Consider the following 19,418-nt stretch of genomic DNA (forward strand, 5'->3'; position numbering starts at 1 on the left):
AAGTTCTGCAAATTCTGAATAATCAGATCTGAGATAATACCTTCTTAAGCTTGCTGTTCTGATCTTCCTTAATGTTTGACCTTGAAATGAGATGACAATATTAATTGTCCTTCTGAAATATATTTATCACAGCAAGTATTCGATTTGTGGCAGAGTTGCTTAAAGGAGCAGACTTGTATTCTATTGTGTGTCCTTTAACTACAACAATACCCTCCTTATATACCATAACAAAAGGGCATGTCCCTTAAAGGGACATGATCCTATCTAGGTCGGCCCACAATACCTTCTCATAATCAGCGCCTAGATAAGATAAGATTATTAATGTCCAGGAAAAGATCACAAAGGGTCTATGGGACTGAGAGCTACAACCAAAGAGTCTGACAACAACAAGAGCACCAAACGGTGTCTGAGAAAAGCAAAACAAGAAACAATAGAAGAGAGAGAGAGAGGCCAAGGCGAAGACTAGGAGTTTTTCATTGGCAAAAAGAAATCAGTCACAGAAGGATAAGACTATGAGTAGATAGGAGCCTTAGACTGTCTCAATGAGCTCGTGGAAGAATGTCGCTGATGTAGATAACCACTGCGGGCCCTGATAGATCTAGAGTGGCCAGTAGAGCTGGAAGAACTAGACGACCTTTTCATAGCCTGCAAAGGAGATAAAGGTGTGAAAAAGGTAGTAATGAGCTGATTAGAGGTATGCCGGTGAGGAAGTAGAGACTGTAAAGCACTAGCACGGAGCAAAGTAGCTTCCTGAAGATAAAGAGTAAGACATCACTAGTCACAATAACAGAAGAAGGCTGAGAGAGAATAGCAGTTGCGGAACAAACAATGGAATCTCCCTTTGATCTCATAAAAGATAGGGCATCGGAAGATAAAGTGAGCCTCTGTCTCAACCTCATTAGGAGTACACAACTTACAAATATGTTCCTCTCTGTCAATATGATGATCTCTTTGAGCACGAAGAAGATGAGAACCAACTCTGAATGACCCCAGAGAGATACGTAGGGCATGACACCACCGTCGAGAAAGATAACTAGGAAGAACAATAATCCCATCCCTAATATCCAGAAAATGCTCCGCATAGAAGGCCATCCTTGGGCATAAACCACCATGAGGGTTGATCTAGGTAGCGGTAATGTACTGTCTGTAAATATCAAGTCTGACATGCTCATTCAACTCCTGCTTAGATGGGAGGAGATGAGCAGGAGCATTCAATGAGAACTGATAAGGAGGAAGACGATCAATATCAATACCAATCAAGCTGAGCAGAGAAGATGCTTGAGCATACCAGTAACAAGCCCAAGAGCTAGTATCAGAACTCACAATAGCAATAGAAGAGCAATAGGCGAGAACAAAATCCACAACATCACATAAGTGATAAAGGAACCAAATCAAATAAAAAATGGCCGCAAGACTGAAAGGATGAACACCAAACTTGGCAAAAATAATACTGAGGAGTAAACCTGTGACATTTGATGATGCGCCAAAGAAGCATAGTCTGAACCCTTTCGAGTGAGGCCCAATCGGAACTAAGAAGAGAAGGCCCCCAAACCACAGAACCATAAAGAACAGTCAGCTGAACCAGGGAATCCAAGAGGGATAGCTTGGATGAGGTGTTCTGAAAATGGTGTTTGAAACATTGTTTCTCAAGCATAGCAAGAGAACCCATACCCTTACTAACTCTAGACTGAATAGCTGGCCTCAAACTGAAGTGGGGCCCGAAAAAATTCACTCCAAGATATATGTAAGATGAAGTAATCTCAATCTCCTGTCCCTAAAAATAAAAGTGAAGATGAGAGGTCATAAGGTAGTTAAAGACCATAACACGAGTCTTACCCAGGTTAACTGCAAGCTGTCTTTGAACACAAAAAGAAGCCAAACCAATTAGGAGTCTCTGTAAACTCTCTGGAGAAGAAACAAGAAGAATCACATCATCTATAGAAAGAAGAATGGAGATCAAGACTTGGTGTAAGTAGCAACCGTCTCTCGGGTGTGAAGATTATAAAAGGAAATCCTCAAGCTCATCAATGTACATATCGAATAGAGTGGGGGAGAGAGGACATCCCTGCTTAACACGAATGGTGCTATGGATCGGAACTGAGAAACCATCAGGAGTCCTAAATCTACCCACCACAGTGTCATATAATCTCATGATAGCAGTAAGTAACATCTCAGAAATCCCAATCTCCCCAAGCCTTTGAAATAAAGCCATCCTGGGAACAGAGTCAAAAGCTTTGCGAAAGTCAACAAAGCAGCAGTAAACTTTCTTCAATCTGTGTCTAGCCTCCTCAATAATAGCTTGTAAAGTGAAAATATGATCCATGGTCTGATAATTAGCTTGGAAACCAATCTGCCCTTTGACTCTGCAACCTTTCCTGTCAAGCTCTCTAGATAGCATTGCATTGAGGGTTGTGGCATACAGTTTGGAAAGTGTGTGTCCAATCATAATGGTCTTATAATTCCCAGGGTCAGAAACAAAACTGGTCTTATGAATTGGGTAAATTTGGTGCCTGGACTAGGAAATTAGAATATTGAAAAGAATAGAGAGATAGGGGCCTAGAATGGAGGCACCAAACTTGAAAAGTTCAGCCTGGAACCTCTCCTCATCCGCGGCTCTACTGCATCTCATAAATCTAATAGCCTGGTAAATGTGATAAGGGGTGAACAAATGGGAGAAAGGAGGTAGAATGGGATGAGTAGAAGGCTGTCCAGGAATATCATAGAGTAGTGGTGTGAGAGGTTAGGGAGTGAAAGTCAAGAGTGGAAGATGGAGGAGTACATCAAGGAAAAAGGGTGTGCCAGAACAATTGGGGATTGTGGATCAACATGGAGCAAAGGGATTTACACTGGGAGGTAGTAAATGAATGTTTCTTGCAGCGAAGAAGACTAAGATAAGTAAACTGAAGGTGAGCGAGGTCGGGGGAGTGAGTCTCAAAATCGACACACAAAGTGCGATGAAAAGCTTTACAGTCATCATCAAGCCATTGGTTCATAGGGCAAGTGTTACGACGCTTGCGATAAAGGGAGAAAGACAGACGGTGAGGTATGGAAAGGATGGCAAACTTCCAAATGGCCGAAGAGAGCATCTCAAACATGGAGGAGGCCTCGTAGGAATCAGCAAAACAATTGGGACTAAAAAGTCTGGAAAGATGGAAATGGAAGAAGATTTATTTTAACAACAGACATAACTAATTTAGTTAATGTTAATGCTAACTTATAGTCACCCCAAAGATTGCCAATCATGCCTAATCAAGGGGCAATGTATTATTAGCCTTTAAAATGGTTTTATATGAAATAAGAGGATTGTGCGATCTGCACAGTCAGACTAGTATGAGGATCGAAGTTATAGTTTTAACACAATTGGATAGTATAATGCTTTCTGATTGGTAGTTGCCACAGAAAACAATCAAGCAAATGGCCAATAATTAGTTTGCAGTTAAAAGAGTGGAATGTTTTTGAAGTTACTTAACATTGTTACACAATTCCTTTTTTGTGGAGCTAAAATCAAACTAGAACATAAATGCATGATATGCGCTGGACACTTTGTTATGTGGGCTTTTTTTTTGATGGAGGGTTCAGACCTGTGAGGCAACCTGACGAAGGCACGAAGCCTACGAGCTACCAACCAACGAAGGCCACTACTGAAACGATTTGGGAACCTAATATGGGCCCACTCGTGCTTGAAACCTCTTCGGCTTGGAGCCAAGGACTGAGGGGCATACACAACATCAAAATCACCCAAGGCACGATCTTGACCTCATCCCTTATGATGTCGAAGCCTTGAACACAGCAAGACTTGATCCTTGGTGGGCTCTTTGTGAGCCATTCAACTTCACTAGTAGACCAAGGGCCTATTGGCATGTGGGCATATTTTAATTTGGCAATAATGGGTTTTGCAGAATGCAAAGATGCTTCCTAATGGTTGAAAGAAATGGATAGTTTTTCAAAGTGCCTATATATGAGGGAGAAAGCTTGTCTGAATCAAATGAACATATTCTTTGGAGTGAGTTAGTCATAGAAGCAGATATTGCAATACCTCATGATAAATTGGATCTTGCTATAGTGATCAACCTCCCAAGAGAACCCAACTATAAGTATAGACCACTATGAAGTGATAATTAATCACCAGGAAGATGAATAGTATCAAGATGCATGAAATAATGTACAAAGCCTTGCTTATAAAGGCAAGGAGGTAGAGCTGGTGAATAACATACAATAAAACTACCATTAAACACCTAATAAATTAAAAGCTAATAATTTGCCTAAGTAAACTCAAGAATGAGAGTAAAGAATAATTTGCTCCAACACCCCCCCTTAAGTGCAACTTAATGAAAATATTGTTATGCAAAATGAGCAGGAAGCAATATCGTTGCTAGGTACCCATGTAAAATGCAGTGCAATGCAAATAGAAATCTCTCACAAAGTGTAGAAAAGGAGAAAACCACATGGGGAAAAACTCCTTTCCAAAAGAGAGAAACTAACAAGATGCACAGATGGAGGACTAAATTGACGCCCCCAAGGACAACATTGTAGTATGGAATAAATCATTAATGTAATTAAGGATAGTATTGGGCTCAGGTAATTAGGGGATGTGTCGGTTGGTCTTCCTAACCAATTGACCAACCAACCTCTATTTAAGAACTTTGGAACATGAATGATGTACTCATTGTTTTGGTAATCGATAAAGAATACTAGTTTCCCTCGCCAACTATTGGTATGCTTAACACTGGTAGTAAATGTTTATGTGATGTTGGTACAATTGAGTTCATACTTATTTATTCTATCTTGCTGACCATTCTACATTTTGGCGCCAATACCTAAGTTCAATCCTGGAGGTCATATAGTAGAGGGGATGGAGTAATAGGCAAAGCATTCCTACCACAAGTACAAGTCGCAAATAATGCTGGAGAGGAGGAAATAACAAGGGAAGATTAGGTGACACAAGATTTGGTGGCAGCTTTGGAAGGTTTTGTTGACCATTACGTGCAAAGGGAAGCCTAAGAGAGAGCGGTTCCAGAGAGCATGGTACGAGACAAACTTTCAGTTCTACCAGCAGTTTATGACCTTCTTGGACAAATACCTTGACTATTGGCTAGAAACTTGGTATGAGTGGAGGAAGAAAGAGCCGAAGTAAAGAGAGTGGAGAAGGTAATAAGTACTCCAACATTTCGCCGAAAGTACTTGAGAACTTCAGGAGTGGGAAAATCCAAGGACAACCAAGGAATAAAATAATTCATGCCCCTAATACCAAATAAGGACCCAAGGTGAGTACGAGAAGAAGAAATTGAGGGGGAAACTACTTTGTGATGGATTCTACATTATAGGGAACATGAAGAAAGACACCTCCACTTAAGAGAACTTGTTAACCAATTTGAAGGTCCAAATTAAATTGAGGAGAATTTAATTGACAACACAATAAAGGGCATAGCCAATTTGGCAATCTCAGAAGGATGTGGAAAGGAGGGGTGGATGGACTGGTGGACTGACCTTGAGACCTCGGTGCGAAGAGAGCATCGGTCTAGTCAAGAATAAAGCTCTAGTCACATAGAGGAGGATCTAGGGGGAGAAGGAGAAGCCTCTAGACCAAGCACACAAGAAACCATCTTGGCAACGGTCAAAGGAGCAAGAGAAGAATGGCCACAAAAAAGCAAAACCTTCTGAGATTCGCATGAGAAGGAATAGAAGACCTTGCAAGACATTGTAAAACTTGCAGAACCATATGGTGGGGGATTGGAGAGAATGACACTAATGAATGGTTAAAGGCATTTCCTACCACTTTAAGGGGTATGGCTATTGACTAGTACACAAATTTGGAGGCTAGGAAGAAGGCCGCATGGAAGGATCTTTGCACACCGTTTGAGGAAGAATTCAGAGTCTTACGAGATGATGACGAGATAGTAACTGAGATATACAATACGAGGGAAAAATGAATTTGTAATAGCATATAGTAGGAGGCTGAAGGAGTTAATAGGGAAACTGGATAACAAACCTATAGATGGGCTAACTAAAAGGTGGTCTATTGAAGGGTTAACCCCATCCCTATGGAAAAAAATTAATATTGTCCCACCATCATCATTTGCCAATGCCTGTACTTGTGTCATGGATATAGAAAGCGAAAGAAAAACCTCTAATGGAAGGAGGCATGGAATTGGGAGCGAGTGTTATGAAGAAAGTGGAGATGAGCCTAAAACCATCCAAGCATTACGAAAAGACATGATGAGGATGATGAAAGAAATAACAGGAAGCAAGGAAGAGAAAGAGAAGTAAAAAAACTATGGTGTACAAAATGTGAAAAGGAAGGACACAAAGAATACTTGCCCTAGGAAAGCATTATGTGACATATGTCAGGTATTGGGGCACTCCATCAAGGATTGTCCGTGCAACTTGAAACCATGCAATGTGCAATATTTTTTACTCAATGAGAGCAATCCACACCTCCCTCTACTCCCCCATGCAACAAACACGGAAGTATCACTTGGAGGGTACTGAAACAATGGGAGGGTTAGCAACAACAATAGTTATAATAACACACCAAGGAGCCGAGTTCAATACGACTCAAGGGGACACCCAATGATACAATGTAGGAGATGTAACAAATGGGGATATTTTTCTTGTGATTGTTAAAATGGAGGGATGCTCTGCAAGTGGTGCGGACTTGGTAACCATGATGATGCCAACTGCCCCAAAAAAAAAAACGTGTGGACATGCTTGAGGTGGCAAAACCAAAGGAGAAAATATTAGCCAATACCTAAATGCAGGCTAGAAAACTCACATATCTCGATGCAGGCACAAAAAAGGAGAGATTAGAAGAAGCTACAAAGGGGATCCAATATTTCATGAAGGAAAGAAAGGTAAGTTCTTCTAAACCTTCCTCCACCAAGTCCATCTTGGAAACTAACATCATGAGGCAAGTCTTGAAGGCCACTGCACCAGTAAAGATTGGGTATCTGTTGGAGACACAACTGCACTTAAAGATGGCAATAGCATATGGATACAATACTAAGGAAGAGCCACTAAAAGAAGTAAAAGTAGGGAAGGACAATAACACTATATTTACCATAGGGACAGGAAGGAGACCAGTGGTGGTAGAAATGGAGATAATGGGGTTCAAATAGACCAATGCTATTGTGGATGGAGTCTTGGGTGTTAATGTTCTCCCTAAAGAAATTTGGAAGGCACTCGAAAAACCAACCCTCTGGCCGCTTACTTTCCAGTTGGTAGGAGCAGATCAATATGGAATCAAGCCCATCGAGATCGTAATGAGACAAAAAGTGGTGATTGGGAGACAACAATTTTTCCTAGATTTTATAGTGATTGCCTTTGAGAGGAAGGTTACAATGCATTATTAGGGAGAGGATGGTTAATCACATCAAAGGCAAACCACAATTGGAAGAAAAACACCCTTTCCATCGAAGTAGACAATTGAAAGTACACTATTGACTTAAGGAGCTAGTTTGTAAGTTAGGAGCTTCTATTAGATTCAAAGGCCGAGGGAGAGGATGACAATGGAATTGAGATAGATGAAAAGGCATTCTACGGCTAGGAGAATGTTCAGAAGTAACAAGTTCCCTCAACAACCTGTTTCACTAGCAAATGGGGGACTATGAAGTGTTCCAACCAGATTGTAATATGTTGTAGATCCAAGTGATTGAAGCTGAGGAAGAATATCCAGGGTGTTACAAGGAGCACATAGAGGGTATGACTGCAATTGATGACATGCAACACATACATTCCATAAAGATAAAAAAATATAGTATGAGGAGGCTAAGCTAGAGAAGTTGAGTTTAGGAGAAGAGGACCATCCTAAAGAGACTTTCATAGGAGATGACTGGGATCCTGTCTTCAAAGCAACAACATTTAGAATATTCCTTGAGTATAAGGACATGTTTTCATGGATTTACAAGGACTTAAAAGGAGTGCCACCAGAACTATGCGTCCATCGAGTACCCTTAGTCCCTGGAGCGAGCAAGACTAATACGAAGAAAGCCTTATCGAATGAATAAGAAGTATGTGGCCAAAATTCAGGAGATCACTAAGATGCTGAATGCAGGTAATAATATTCAAAGTACAAACTTGCGAGTGGGTGTCACCCATAGTTATATCCTTGAAAAAGGATGGGAATCAAATTCAAATCTGTGTAGACTTCAAAAACCTAAATGTAGTAACCATAAAAGACCCCTTCCCAATATTCTTTATGGATAGTATTCTAGAAGAAGTGGCGGGGTAGGAGATATACACCTTCATGGACGAGTTTTTAGGGTACAATGAAATCAGCATTGCCGAAGAGGATAAAATGAAAACCACCTTTGTAGTGTAGGATGGGGTAAGCGCGCACAGTAGGATGCCATTTGGGCTGTGTAATGCACCTGCCTCATTTTAGAGAATTATTCTTCACATCTTTGATGAGATGTTAGTGGGAAATTTCAAGGCCTTTTTGGACGATTGGTCAATTTACAGCGGGAAGGAACACCACCTGAAGGTTGTTGGAGAATGGATGGAACGATAATGGAGGCTAGGCTGACATTAAACCCAAAAAATATAGATTCATGGTTCCCCAAGGCAAGCTCCTAGGAGACAGTATGCAAAGAAGGGTTGAAGATGGATCCTGATAAAATCAAAGTTATTGTTAACGTGGAGGTTCTGGTGGATGTGATTGGTGTCAAATCATTTCTAGGGCATGTAGGATACTACAGGAGGTTCATAAAAGGATTTGCCGAAGTATCCCTACACCAGGAAAAATTAACCAAGAAAGGAGAGCAATTTGGCTAGGAAAAGGAATAGGAGGCTTATCAAGAATTAAAGAGGAGGCTCGTGGGAGCTCCAATCCTCGTATACCCAGATTGGAACAAGGAGTTCCACGTCCATGTAGATGCTTCTAATTATGAAATAGGAGCCACTTTGGCACAAATCGGGAAGGAGTGATTGAACCATCCTGTGTACTTTGCCGGAAGACTACTTTCAAAAGCCGAACGAAATTACCGTACCATCGAAAGGGAAGCACTATGTATGGTCTACACAGTTCAAAAATTTTAGACATTACTTATTAGCCACTCTTACATTTTTTGTGGATCATCCTTATGTATATAGTTAATAAGCCTATTATCCAAGGAAGAGTTGGTGGCTAATCCTCCTTCAAAAATTACTTTCAAAATCATAGTCCATTTAGGGAAAAGTCATGTGATTATAGACTAGTTGTCAAGAATAAAGTTAGGATAACCTGTTGGGCGTGGAGTGAACAAGGACTTCTGAGATGCTTACTTGTTTCAAATTGTTGTACTACCCCAGTGGTATGAAGGTATCTGGGAGTACCTATCAACTTCTACCATTTCGAGAGAAATGCCAGTGGTAGAATGGAGAAAAATTGGAGTGAAGAGCAAAACATTCTAGCTTATTAATGGGTTGTGTAACATGAGGTTGGATAAGGTGCTAAGGAGATGTGTGATGTAGGTAGAGATCCTAGGAGTTCTGAGAGAGTCCCATGAAGGTTTAGCGGGAGGCCATATGGGAGTGGATGCAACAACCCAAAAGGTATTCTTAATCAGACTTTGGTGGCCTACACTTTATGCAGATGCTCAAGAATGGGTCCTTAGTTGTGATACATGTCAAAGGACAGGAAAACCCCTCAAAATAGACTTCATGCCACTCCTTCCCTCATAGCCACAAGAGCTATTTGAACATTGGGGTTTGGACTTTGTGTGTCCCCTACCTATTAGCAACATTCACAGATGCAAATATATAGTGGTTGCAACAGAGTATCTCACAAAATGGGTGAAGGTGAGAGCACTTCCAGAGAACACGATGCTAAGTACGGCCAAATTCCTCTATGAATAGATAGTGATACGGTTTGGCATACCCCTACAAATAACAAGTGGCAGAGGAGTACACTTTGTGAATCGGGAAATCAGGACAATGACAAGTGAGTTCAACGTTTTTCATAGTTTTTCTGGTCCTTACTACCCCAGGGCTAACAAATAAGCAGAGGCTACAAATAAAGTACTAGGTGACCATTCTATACAAGACAAGTGGAGTGCAAAAAGATAATTGGGTGGAGAGGCTTCCAACAATCCTATTGGCATACTAGACTGCCTACAAGGCCACCACTAGGCAAACCCTTCACCTAATGTACAGGTAGGAGGTCGTAATGCCTGTTGAATACATAGTACCAACCTAAGAGTGGTAGTTGAACATAGGATGGGAGATGTGCAAAGTCTAAGAGAAAGACTCAATGCCTTAATAAAATTGGATGAAAAGACAATGGCTCAATGGGCTACTGAGGTGGCGCAATAGAGACGAAAGTTCTAGCTGATAAACATTTGAAAATAATGAATTTCCAATCCGGACAACTTGTATTTATGTACAATGGAAAAAATGAGATAAAGCTTGGTAAGTTCGAAGTACGATGTTTGGGACTATATAAAGTAATAGAAGTAGGGGAAAATGGAGTAATAAAGTTGTCAACTATAGATAATAACCCCTTAAAAGACTCGCCCAATTCAAATTGAAAATTTATAAAGAAAGAAAGGAGACATTTCATATTTACTCAATAGAAATAAAGGAGGAAAGCCAATTAAATAAAATAGAAATAGAAATAAAAGAACATGCAAAAGCAAAACTTGGGCTATAAATCAAGTATGAAGGAGCAAGGGAGCATCATAAAGACCGAGCTTGTATGGCAAGAGGGGAAGGAGAGAAGCATAGAACAAGAGTAGACAAGAAGGGTACAAGAACAACCCATATACAAATAGAAGGACATCTCTCATGTGCGGGGAAAGAAAATTACCCACATATGAACAACAGGAATCACCAACATACGAATAGAAGGAAAGCACCCACGTATAGAAAGAAGGAAATCAGTTATGTACGAGCAAAAGGAAATCAATTGCGTACGAATGATATGAAATCACTCATGTACGAAGAAGAATTTGAGGAAAGGAGCAATAGGAGTAGTACAAATAATAAAAGTATGAAAGGCTAAAGAAGTGCGGGTGAGTAGGAGTACACGATGGTCATAAACATTTGGAAGAGTGCCACCCAAAAACCAAAACCTTGCTGCAGATTGAGCATGTGGAAGAAGATAGTGCAAAGATTGACATCATAAGAGCAGCTAGGGTATTTAAAAATAATTACAAGATGTTGAAGACAAGCATGGGTAACCCGAGTAGAGGAATAGTTAGTGATTCAAGGAAAGACAAGTCTTGCAGGTGAAGAAAATGGCCACCAAGAAGGACAAGGGGAAGAATGTAGAAAAGATGATCGCTGCCAATGTCACATTCGAAAGCATTGTAGGGAGCGAGTGGTAGACTTGGTGGGAGAATGCAGAAGAAACCCACATAGTAAAGGAACCATTATGCAAGGCAGAGATAGATAAAATAATTATTATGCCTATTTTTGACTTGAAGGAATTTGATCTAGTGTTGAGAACTATGGTGGATCGGTATGACAACAAAGGGCATAAATTTGTAATTCAATATTTTCAGCAAAACCTCACTATTTCATACTCACCTAAAGAGATGAAAAAAGTATTTGGGGTTCCTAGCTAAGGATAGGATCTAACAAAAACTCTAGCCAAAATGACATTGGAGGAAAAGGAAAAATGGATGGGGCTAATGTGCACAAGCGATCTCACAGAACAGGAATGAGACAGTATTCTAAGCAAAAATAACAGTCGGGGGCTAAAGAAAATAGTCATAGCCAATGAGGAATAGAAGTGCATTATGGACTTGGTGAAGAGAAAACTCAGTGGTGGGAGTTGCATTTTCGACATTGCCATTTCGATGTTGCCCATAGTGAATGGATTGAATATTGGAAGAGTTTACAATTGGGTGCAATTCCTTTTAGAAAGGTTAAAAGAATTCTTACAATCAAAGCATAATGCATTTTACATGCCTCGTCATGCCATAGCCCTGTTCCCAGAAGCATTTAGAACGCAGGAAGCCCTAGAGCATAGAAGGACATTTGTGCCAGTAAACAGGGTGGAACCCTACCAACAAATAGGGTGGAACCCTATTAGCTAACCATGGCATATTGGTTTCACGTGGATATATTTGGCATTGGACCAAGAGTGAGGAGCCAAGGAAGAAGAAACTAAGGCATATGGTGGTTATGGAGACTTCTATTCAGACACAACACGAACCAAGAAGACGAAAGTTGAGGAAGAAGGAACAAGTACAAGAACATCTTCTTAAGACTCGAAGAAAGAAGAATTTTGGTTGTCACCTCAAAGGCACACTTGGAGAATTCACGTTCTTGCCACAAGAAGAGGGACCATTGCCTAGAGCCCTACTGGAGTATGTTGAGATTCACATACATAGATGTGGAGATGAGAGGAGGTAATAGTATGCTAACCAGTCAGACAAAGAAGAAAGGAGACGACCGTGCAATTGAAGTTGTGGCACAGGAAGGAATCTGTATGCAAGAAATCCATATAGAAACCCGTACGCAGAAGGCAATCACAGAGCACGAGGTCTGTGCTAAAGTCTGTACGCAAGTAGTTTGTATGGAAGGTAATGCATGCAAAGTCAAAGACAATATAGAAGGCACAACATGCTAGGACGAGGGGACAATTCGTACACAAGGAGTAGGCAGGGGGAAGGTAGTAAACACCTAATTCCTTAGTGGGGTACAAAAAGAATTTCATTTCCAGCAGTAGAACGCTTGGATCTTGCAGACCAGCTAGCTCATACTAAGGTGATAGATCTTTGATGCCATACAAAGATGATTGCGCATAGTGTGAGATTGGAAATACCAGAAGGCACGGAAGCGGATCAAGCTATTGCTTTTGTGGTCCAATCCATAGGAAAGAAAGATGCACAGAGTGGGGAGCAAATGCAAGAAATGGGAACTGAAAAGGAGGTAACACAAGTTGAGGACACAGAGTTGGATGATGTTGCTAGACTACAAGTTTGAGATGATGCCCACACCTTCACCACTGCCCTTGGAGATGGAAATGGAAGAAGCACACAGTGAGCACTTGGAGCCAGTGGTGATAGGACTGGAAACATTGTCATTGGAGGAAAAAGCTGCAAAACTCCTCAAAAGAGTTACAGGTATTGGAACAAACCACTAAGGATATTATAAAATAGGATAAGGGACAAAGCTTGGAGGCCATTGTTAGAGCAATTGAGTCCTTGGTGGCATTTATGAAGAAGGATTGCCATACATATTAGAGATAGTTGAGTCGGGCATGAAGAGGCACTTGGAATATGGAAGGCCGGACATAACATGCCTTTAGTAAGGGAGCAGCCATCCCTCATGTATGCACTTGCTGAGATGGAGAAAGTATTTAAAGGGACATATTCACAAGAAGAATGGAAAGAGAATGGAAGGCAGAGATAGCTGCTCTAGCAGAGAAATTGGCAGCAAGAGAGAAGGACGGAAGCCTTGCAACTCCTTCAAGGAGTTCGTGCTAAGCACATGGCTGCGGAACGTGATCTCCGACGCTTCTGTGAACGAGCACCAAGTTCAGGAACGTCTTCCCACCCTACCTCTTGAAGTCTAGTTTTCTTTTGGTTTTTGTTGGATAGTCGTTTGGGAGACTTCTTCTTTTTTGGGGGGGATAATGTAATTCATAATAAATCAATGATGTAATTAAGGATAGTTAGTATTGGGTTGGGGTAGTCAAGTTGAGAGGGAATGTGTTGGTTGGTCTTCCTAACTGACCGACCTCTATTTAAGAACATTGGAACATGAATGATGTACTCATTGTTTTGGTAATCAATAAAGAGTACTGGTTTCCCTCGCCAACTATTTGTAAGCTTATTACTGGTAATAAATGTTTATGTGATGTTGGTATAATTGAGGTCATAATTATTTATTCTGTCTTGGTAACCATTCTACAAACATACATCAGGCAAATACAATCAAATATCCCCCATAGGAAGGAAAAACAGAGGAGATCTAATGAAGAAGCTCCAATGTCAATGAAGAATGCCTGCTAACAAAAGATTCTCCAATGCTTACAAACAAAATCTTTCTCATTAGGAAGAGACAAATCCACCAAATGACGTGGAAACCACCCTAAATCTAATGGAATGCAGGAGGAGGGAAGTCTCAAAATAGGAACCCTGAAGTCTCAAAAGATATTTGAATTTATGTTTTAATGTTCAAACTACTGCTATATGTATTTCTGGCTGAGGAGTGCAAGCAATTTTACTGCTTCCCCTCAAAACTGTTTTGTGCATCAATATTTCTGTACAATATCATACAATTTTTGAACTTTTTAGCAATTTTTTCAATTAGCTGATTTTTCCATGATTCTGACTTCTGTGGGCAACATCAGGATGCAATCAACAATTTAAAGCAACAGTGTAGTGATTTTGTCATGACTCGCAACATTCAGTGCCGTGAGATGATGGAAGATCTTCAACGACAGTTAGCTGGACTTAATTTCAATGATGGTAAATCTTCTTACAATTACCCATCAGTTAGTTCAACATCCCAAAGATCTGCTGGTGTTAACTCACTTCCAGATCCACAGAATGCACACCAGGCAGGTGGTCCACACCCACCTTATTATCGCACAGCTGAGCAATCATTGCCACCATATTCTACACCACAAGGACCTGGTCACCCTCAAAATGCCTTCTCAGGTCAACCTCCATATTATTCACAAGCTCCCAGTTCTTACCATCCCTCACCTGGAACAGCTCAGGCATCGGTACCACATGACTATGGCCAGCCAGCTTATCCAGGTTGGCGTGGTCCATACTACAATGCTATGCCAGGGTCACATCCACCACCAGCTGCACCTCAACATCCTTATCATAGACCGCACTCTAGTGAGTACTACCCTGCACAGCAAAGTGGCTACTACAAACGTTGAGCAGAATACTTGAAAGGGATTCACATCACTCATGGTGGATAAAATGGAACACTTTCGAGCCATCTGTATTTTATGTATATCTGTTTCATATTTGTTTGTATATACTATAGGTATTAGTTGGCTTTTGGAGAGTTTATTAACATTCCTGGCTGTGTTCATTATTTATTGTTTCCAATAGGTTTTGATACTTTCTAGAATTAAAATGGAACAAATGATTGGCATCATTTAGTACATGGATCAACTTGTCAAACTGAACATATATTCTAATATGGGATGAACCTCTAATTTCGAGTGCTTATTTAACAAGGGAATGACAATTCCAGAAAATGATTTGGAGGAAGTGCAATTCTCCTTATTTTTTCAAACATGTAATTATGGACATTCTCAAATCATCAAAGCTCTTATGGATGTCACCATATATTCTATGAATAAAATCTGTTATTAAGGCACAAACAACCTCAAGGATTATAGAGATGTTTATGGACATGTTTATGGACACAATCAATAGATTCATTTATGCTACTATTAGATTCTAATCAGTGAATGCATAACGGATTTGTGAAAATGCACTCTAAACATTTTGCTATGGAACATAGCCTTTGTTAACAGATATCTCTCTTTAAAGAATCTTGTTTAGAGAAGTCATATCAATTATAGATGAAAATTGCAATGCGAAAGCATATAATAACAGCATTTGCAAACTAATGGCTATAAGAATTTTTTTTAGCCAAACCCAATGTATAAGCCCTTTCAAAGAGCCATTCAAAAGCCAACTGTTAAACACCTGGCAAGAAATCGGACTATGGCCAGGGAACCCAAAGTAAAGTAGGAGCATGGTAAATCGTTGCTAGTATTAGAAGATTTAAATCTGCAAGGAACTTATTTATTTCTTGGAATGTAGCCAGTACCATCCTTGGTAGAACTCTTAGGGGGTCGATCAAATTTGTTCTCTCTTGGCATATCTCACAGGTACAAACATTTAATAGAAAATCTTGTTTGTCTGGAACTTCTGCTGCTGTACTTACTTTTCCTTTTTAGGTTATATTCTACATTTTAGAGACCTCTTGTGGTTAGGGCCAAAATGCTAGATGATTCATTAATTACCGATTCTTATTACTAATAAACTAAACCCAATAGCTCTGAGTAGATCAATTCATTTCTTTTTTGGCTAAAGATGATGTCTCAGGGTGGCCAATTTAGTAAATTGTCTTGGACCAGTTTATCAGATGATGATCGTTTTACCATCTTAGCTTATCACTACAGTTTGGGGATTACTACTTAAGGGTGTTGCAAGGAGAGTTTTCTTCAAACCATAAGAGGCATAATTGGCATTTATCTTTAATTTACATTGATATTAGGATCTTTAAATCTAATTACTAATCTTCATTGAATTAGTAGACTTAATATTCATGCACATAAATGCCTTCTATATCCACAGAGAAGCTATTTGTTCAAACCAAAAGTTTGAGCACTAGGTTGTTATTCCTTGATTGGCATGATTTTTGTGTTTTTGAGCAGCAAATAATCTAGAACCCATTGTTAGAGATGCATAGAATATCTTTTTCATGTCTACATTTTTCCTTGTTATGGGAACTTGGGGTTAGATGATTGCATAGGGAGTTGAGATGTAATAAAATGACCTTATAAAATTGACTGGAAACATTTCATTTAGTTTAGTTTGAGGGAATCTGCCATCCAGCTTGTTGGGATTTTAAAACCAGATTCAAAATAGAGGAAAAATGGGTTCAAGTCACATAAAGTCACAGGCTATTTTACATTATAACATTCCGTTAGTCAGGACATGGTGTTATCATTTTGGTTATTGGTAAAACCTTCATTGTTGGGGTTGGGGTAACAAATAGATTTGACTGCTGGTGAAATGGACTTGTGTAGGACAACATAAGACAGTAAATTTTTTGGATGGTTCCATAGATGATAAATAAGCAGGGGTGATGATTGTGTAGATGTGTTGGAGAGTGTGGACCTGTGGGCTCCAATATTTTCCATGATTTGCCTCTGGCTGGGAGATCGTGTTTTGTAGACAGAGGTTGTGCTTAGAGGAATGCAATGCTCGTCAAAATAGGCAGTATGTTGTGCAATTGTTCTTTTACCATGTTTCTCAAAGAAATAATAGTGCAAGTTTGAAGATCTCTCTTTCACTAGTGGGACAATGTCATTGAGCTGGAGTTTTGTGGTGGTTTTGTTGAGGGCAGTGTGGGGGTGAGCTAGGCTGTGGCCGCTTTTTGTGTAAATTCGTGTGTGACGACCGAGTGCAGAGCTTGTGTAATTATCCCATTTCTTGTTCTTTGGGGCTATGGGGAGGAGTTAGATGTCTTGAGAGTGCATTAGAACTGAAATTGAGCCCTAAGGTTTTGGTGACAATGTTTCAATTCCTTAAAGATAATATCTGATTGGTTGACTAGACGTGATGGCACTCTTGTATTTTATAAAATTATCTATAGGTATGTGATTCTTTAACTTCCCTTTGAGTTGCATTAACTATCGACTTCCTGTAAAATCTAGTATCTATTATGAGTACCTAATTGCCATTAATAGGTTAATTAATTTGTCTTTGTTGTGTTCCCACCTAGTGCCTAAGGTGGGAAAATTACAAGGAACCTTAGCATTAAGTTTGAGAGCATTCTTGGGAAAATTGTAAGGAACCTTAGCATTAAGTTCGAGTGAATTCTTGGGAAAATTATAAGGAACCTTACATTAAGTTTGAGAGCATTCTTGGGAAAATTATAAGGAACCTTAGCATTAAGTTTGATCCTTTCCTTCTGCAAGTGCATATGTTATGGGGTATAACATATGGTGATCATCATTTGTCATATATTAATGCTACATAAAATGGTGTGAGGAGGTTGACCGTTGTGCCCTTAATAGTGGCTTGGTTGATTGTATCTAGCTTTGTCAATTGAGGGCTTGAGTAGTTGAGCTGGTAACATACATTAAAATCTTGGTGTTTCGATTCACACCCTTGTTGATTGCAACTTGATGAGAATATGCTTGAGGTCTTAAGGTAGTCCTAGAACCCTAATATAGTAAGTCCCTAGTGCTCATTAAGTTATTCAAAAGTATAGGATTGCAAGTGTCAATCTTGATGTCTCAACCTTAACCATATGCCTTTAGATGCTCTCTATTTGAAGTGAGAAAATGATCAACCCTTCCATTCTCACCCTTTGTGAATCACATTGACTTCACCTTTTCTGCTAGTACACAATTTTATTACTTGGTCCCATGTATATATGGTGTGCAAAGCTTTGAGCTTGGCCATATCATCTTGTTATTATCCTTTAGTCATAAGGGAATTGCCTTGTAGTTGGATTTTTTTGATCTACTTGTTTTGAACTTCTTTATGTTTTTTTCGTTGATGGTCTTTACATGTACTCTCATGATTACATGTTTTTTACAACTCTTGTTTGGTTTGGCCTTTCATGATCATCAAGATTAACAAACCTCTGTGTGTTAAAATTTACTCATTGGGAATGGATGTTTACTTGTGAATTTACTACTTCGAGTTGATGCTCAAAGTCTTTTGGCATTTGTGTATGTGCTTCCTTGTTCATAATAGGTGTCTTTGAGGACTATGAATCTAGTACTGATTTTACATCTGTTGTTCTTTTCTTATTCTAAACTAATTATAAATTAATAAGTTATGCTATTCTAGCAAAGGTTAAAAGGATAAGTTAAAAAATATTATGTATACTTGGAATTATAGTTTAAGTCGACAATGTATGGGAAATATTGATTAGATTAGTCAAGGTTTGGTTCACAATGAGTTTATATAGAATATTTTGTTGAGGAATTAAAAACATACTATTATTTTTTTATGCTATAAAATGTAAGTGTATTTTCTTGTTCAAGGACATTCTTAGTGTTAGTGTTGAGGAGTGTTAGAGAAAGGAGATTTAGTACCTTGGTTGAATCTCATGGTGGTGCGTGCTTATAACTAATGCCATGGTATAAAGAGGCAGCAACTCATTTGAGGATTGTATTTGAGTTGTTTTGGTTATTAAAGGTTTTAGTTTACTTCCATGGTTATGAAGGCATTTTGATTTTACTTTTATCATTGAATCTATAGTTGTAGGAAGTCATTAGAGAATTGTATTTTAGTTGTCTAATTATTAAGGTTCTAGTCTACTTCCATGGTTATAAAGATAGTTTGATTTACCTGACCATTGCATTTATATTTAATTTTACTTGACCATTGAGCTTATGGTTGTAATTGAGATAGGCTTGTGAGCATTGCGAGGACACATTAAGCCAATTGACATTTTTGAATGACTTGTATAAGAAATTGTATATTCAAAATCGATTTATTGTGGATTTTTCCTAGGTGTGCTCCATAGTTGGGCCTCTTTAGAGTAGATCACTTGTTTATCTTTTTCATATGATATTTTAATTACTTATCTTTGATATTACAAGATAATAACTACAACATAAAAAGACAATGGATGATGTGAATATGATCTAACTTGCATTATGAATATATGGTGTTAGCAACCAACCACAAATCTAAAAAAAACATTAAATTGTATCCTAAAATGTTCAATCAAGTTTAGAGCTTGTGGGCAACCATTGTTGAACATTGGGA

The 19,418-nt window shown here is 39.2% G+C and overlaps 1 protein-coding gene across 1 annotated transcript in view; it reads left to right on the top strand.

Moving 5' to 3' along the window:
* The window catches only part of LOC149542478 (vacuolar-sorting protein BRO1-like), a 128,434-nt gene extending 113,157 nt beyond the window's left edge, over positions 1-15,277 (top strand). Inside the window, exon 8 of the mRNA XM_089797421.1 lies at positions 14,279-15,277. Coding sequence (XP_089653547.1) covers positions 14,279-14,821 — 543 coding nt within the window. The 3' untranslated portion in view covers positions 14,822-15,277. The remainder of the gene's footprint in view (positions 1-14,278) is intronic.
* The last annotated feature ends 4,141 nt before the right edge of the window (positions 15,278-19,418 follow it).

This window comes from Cupressus sempervirens, chromosome 8, assembly GCF_028749045.1.
Source record: "Cupressus sempervirens isolate cs-2001-9-10 chromosome 8, ASM2874904v1, whole genome shotgun sequence".
NCBI lineage: Eukaryota > Viridiplantae > Streptophyta > Pinopsida > Cupressales > Cupressaceae > Cupressus > Cupressus sempervirens.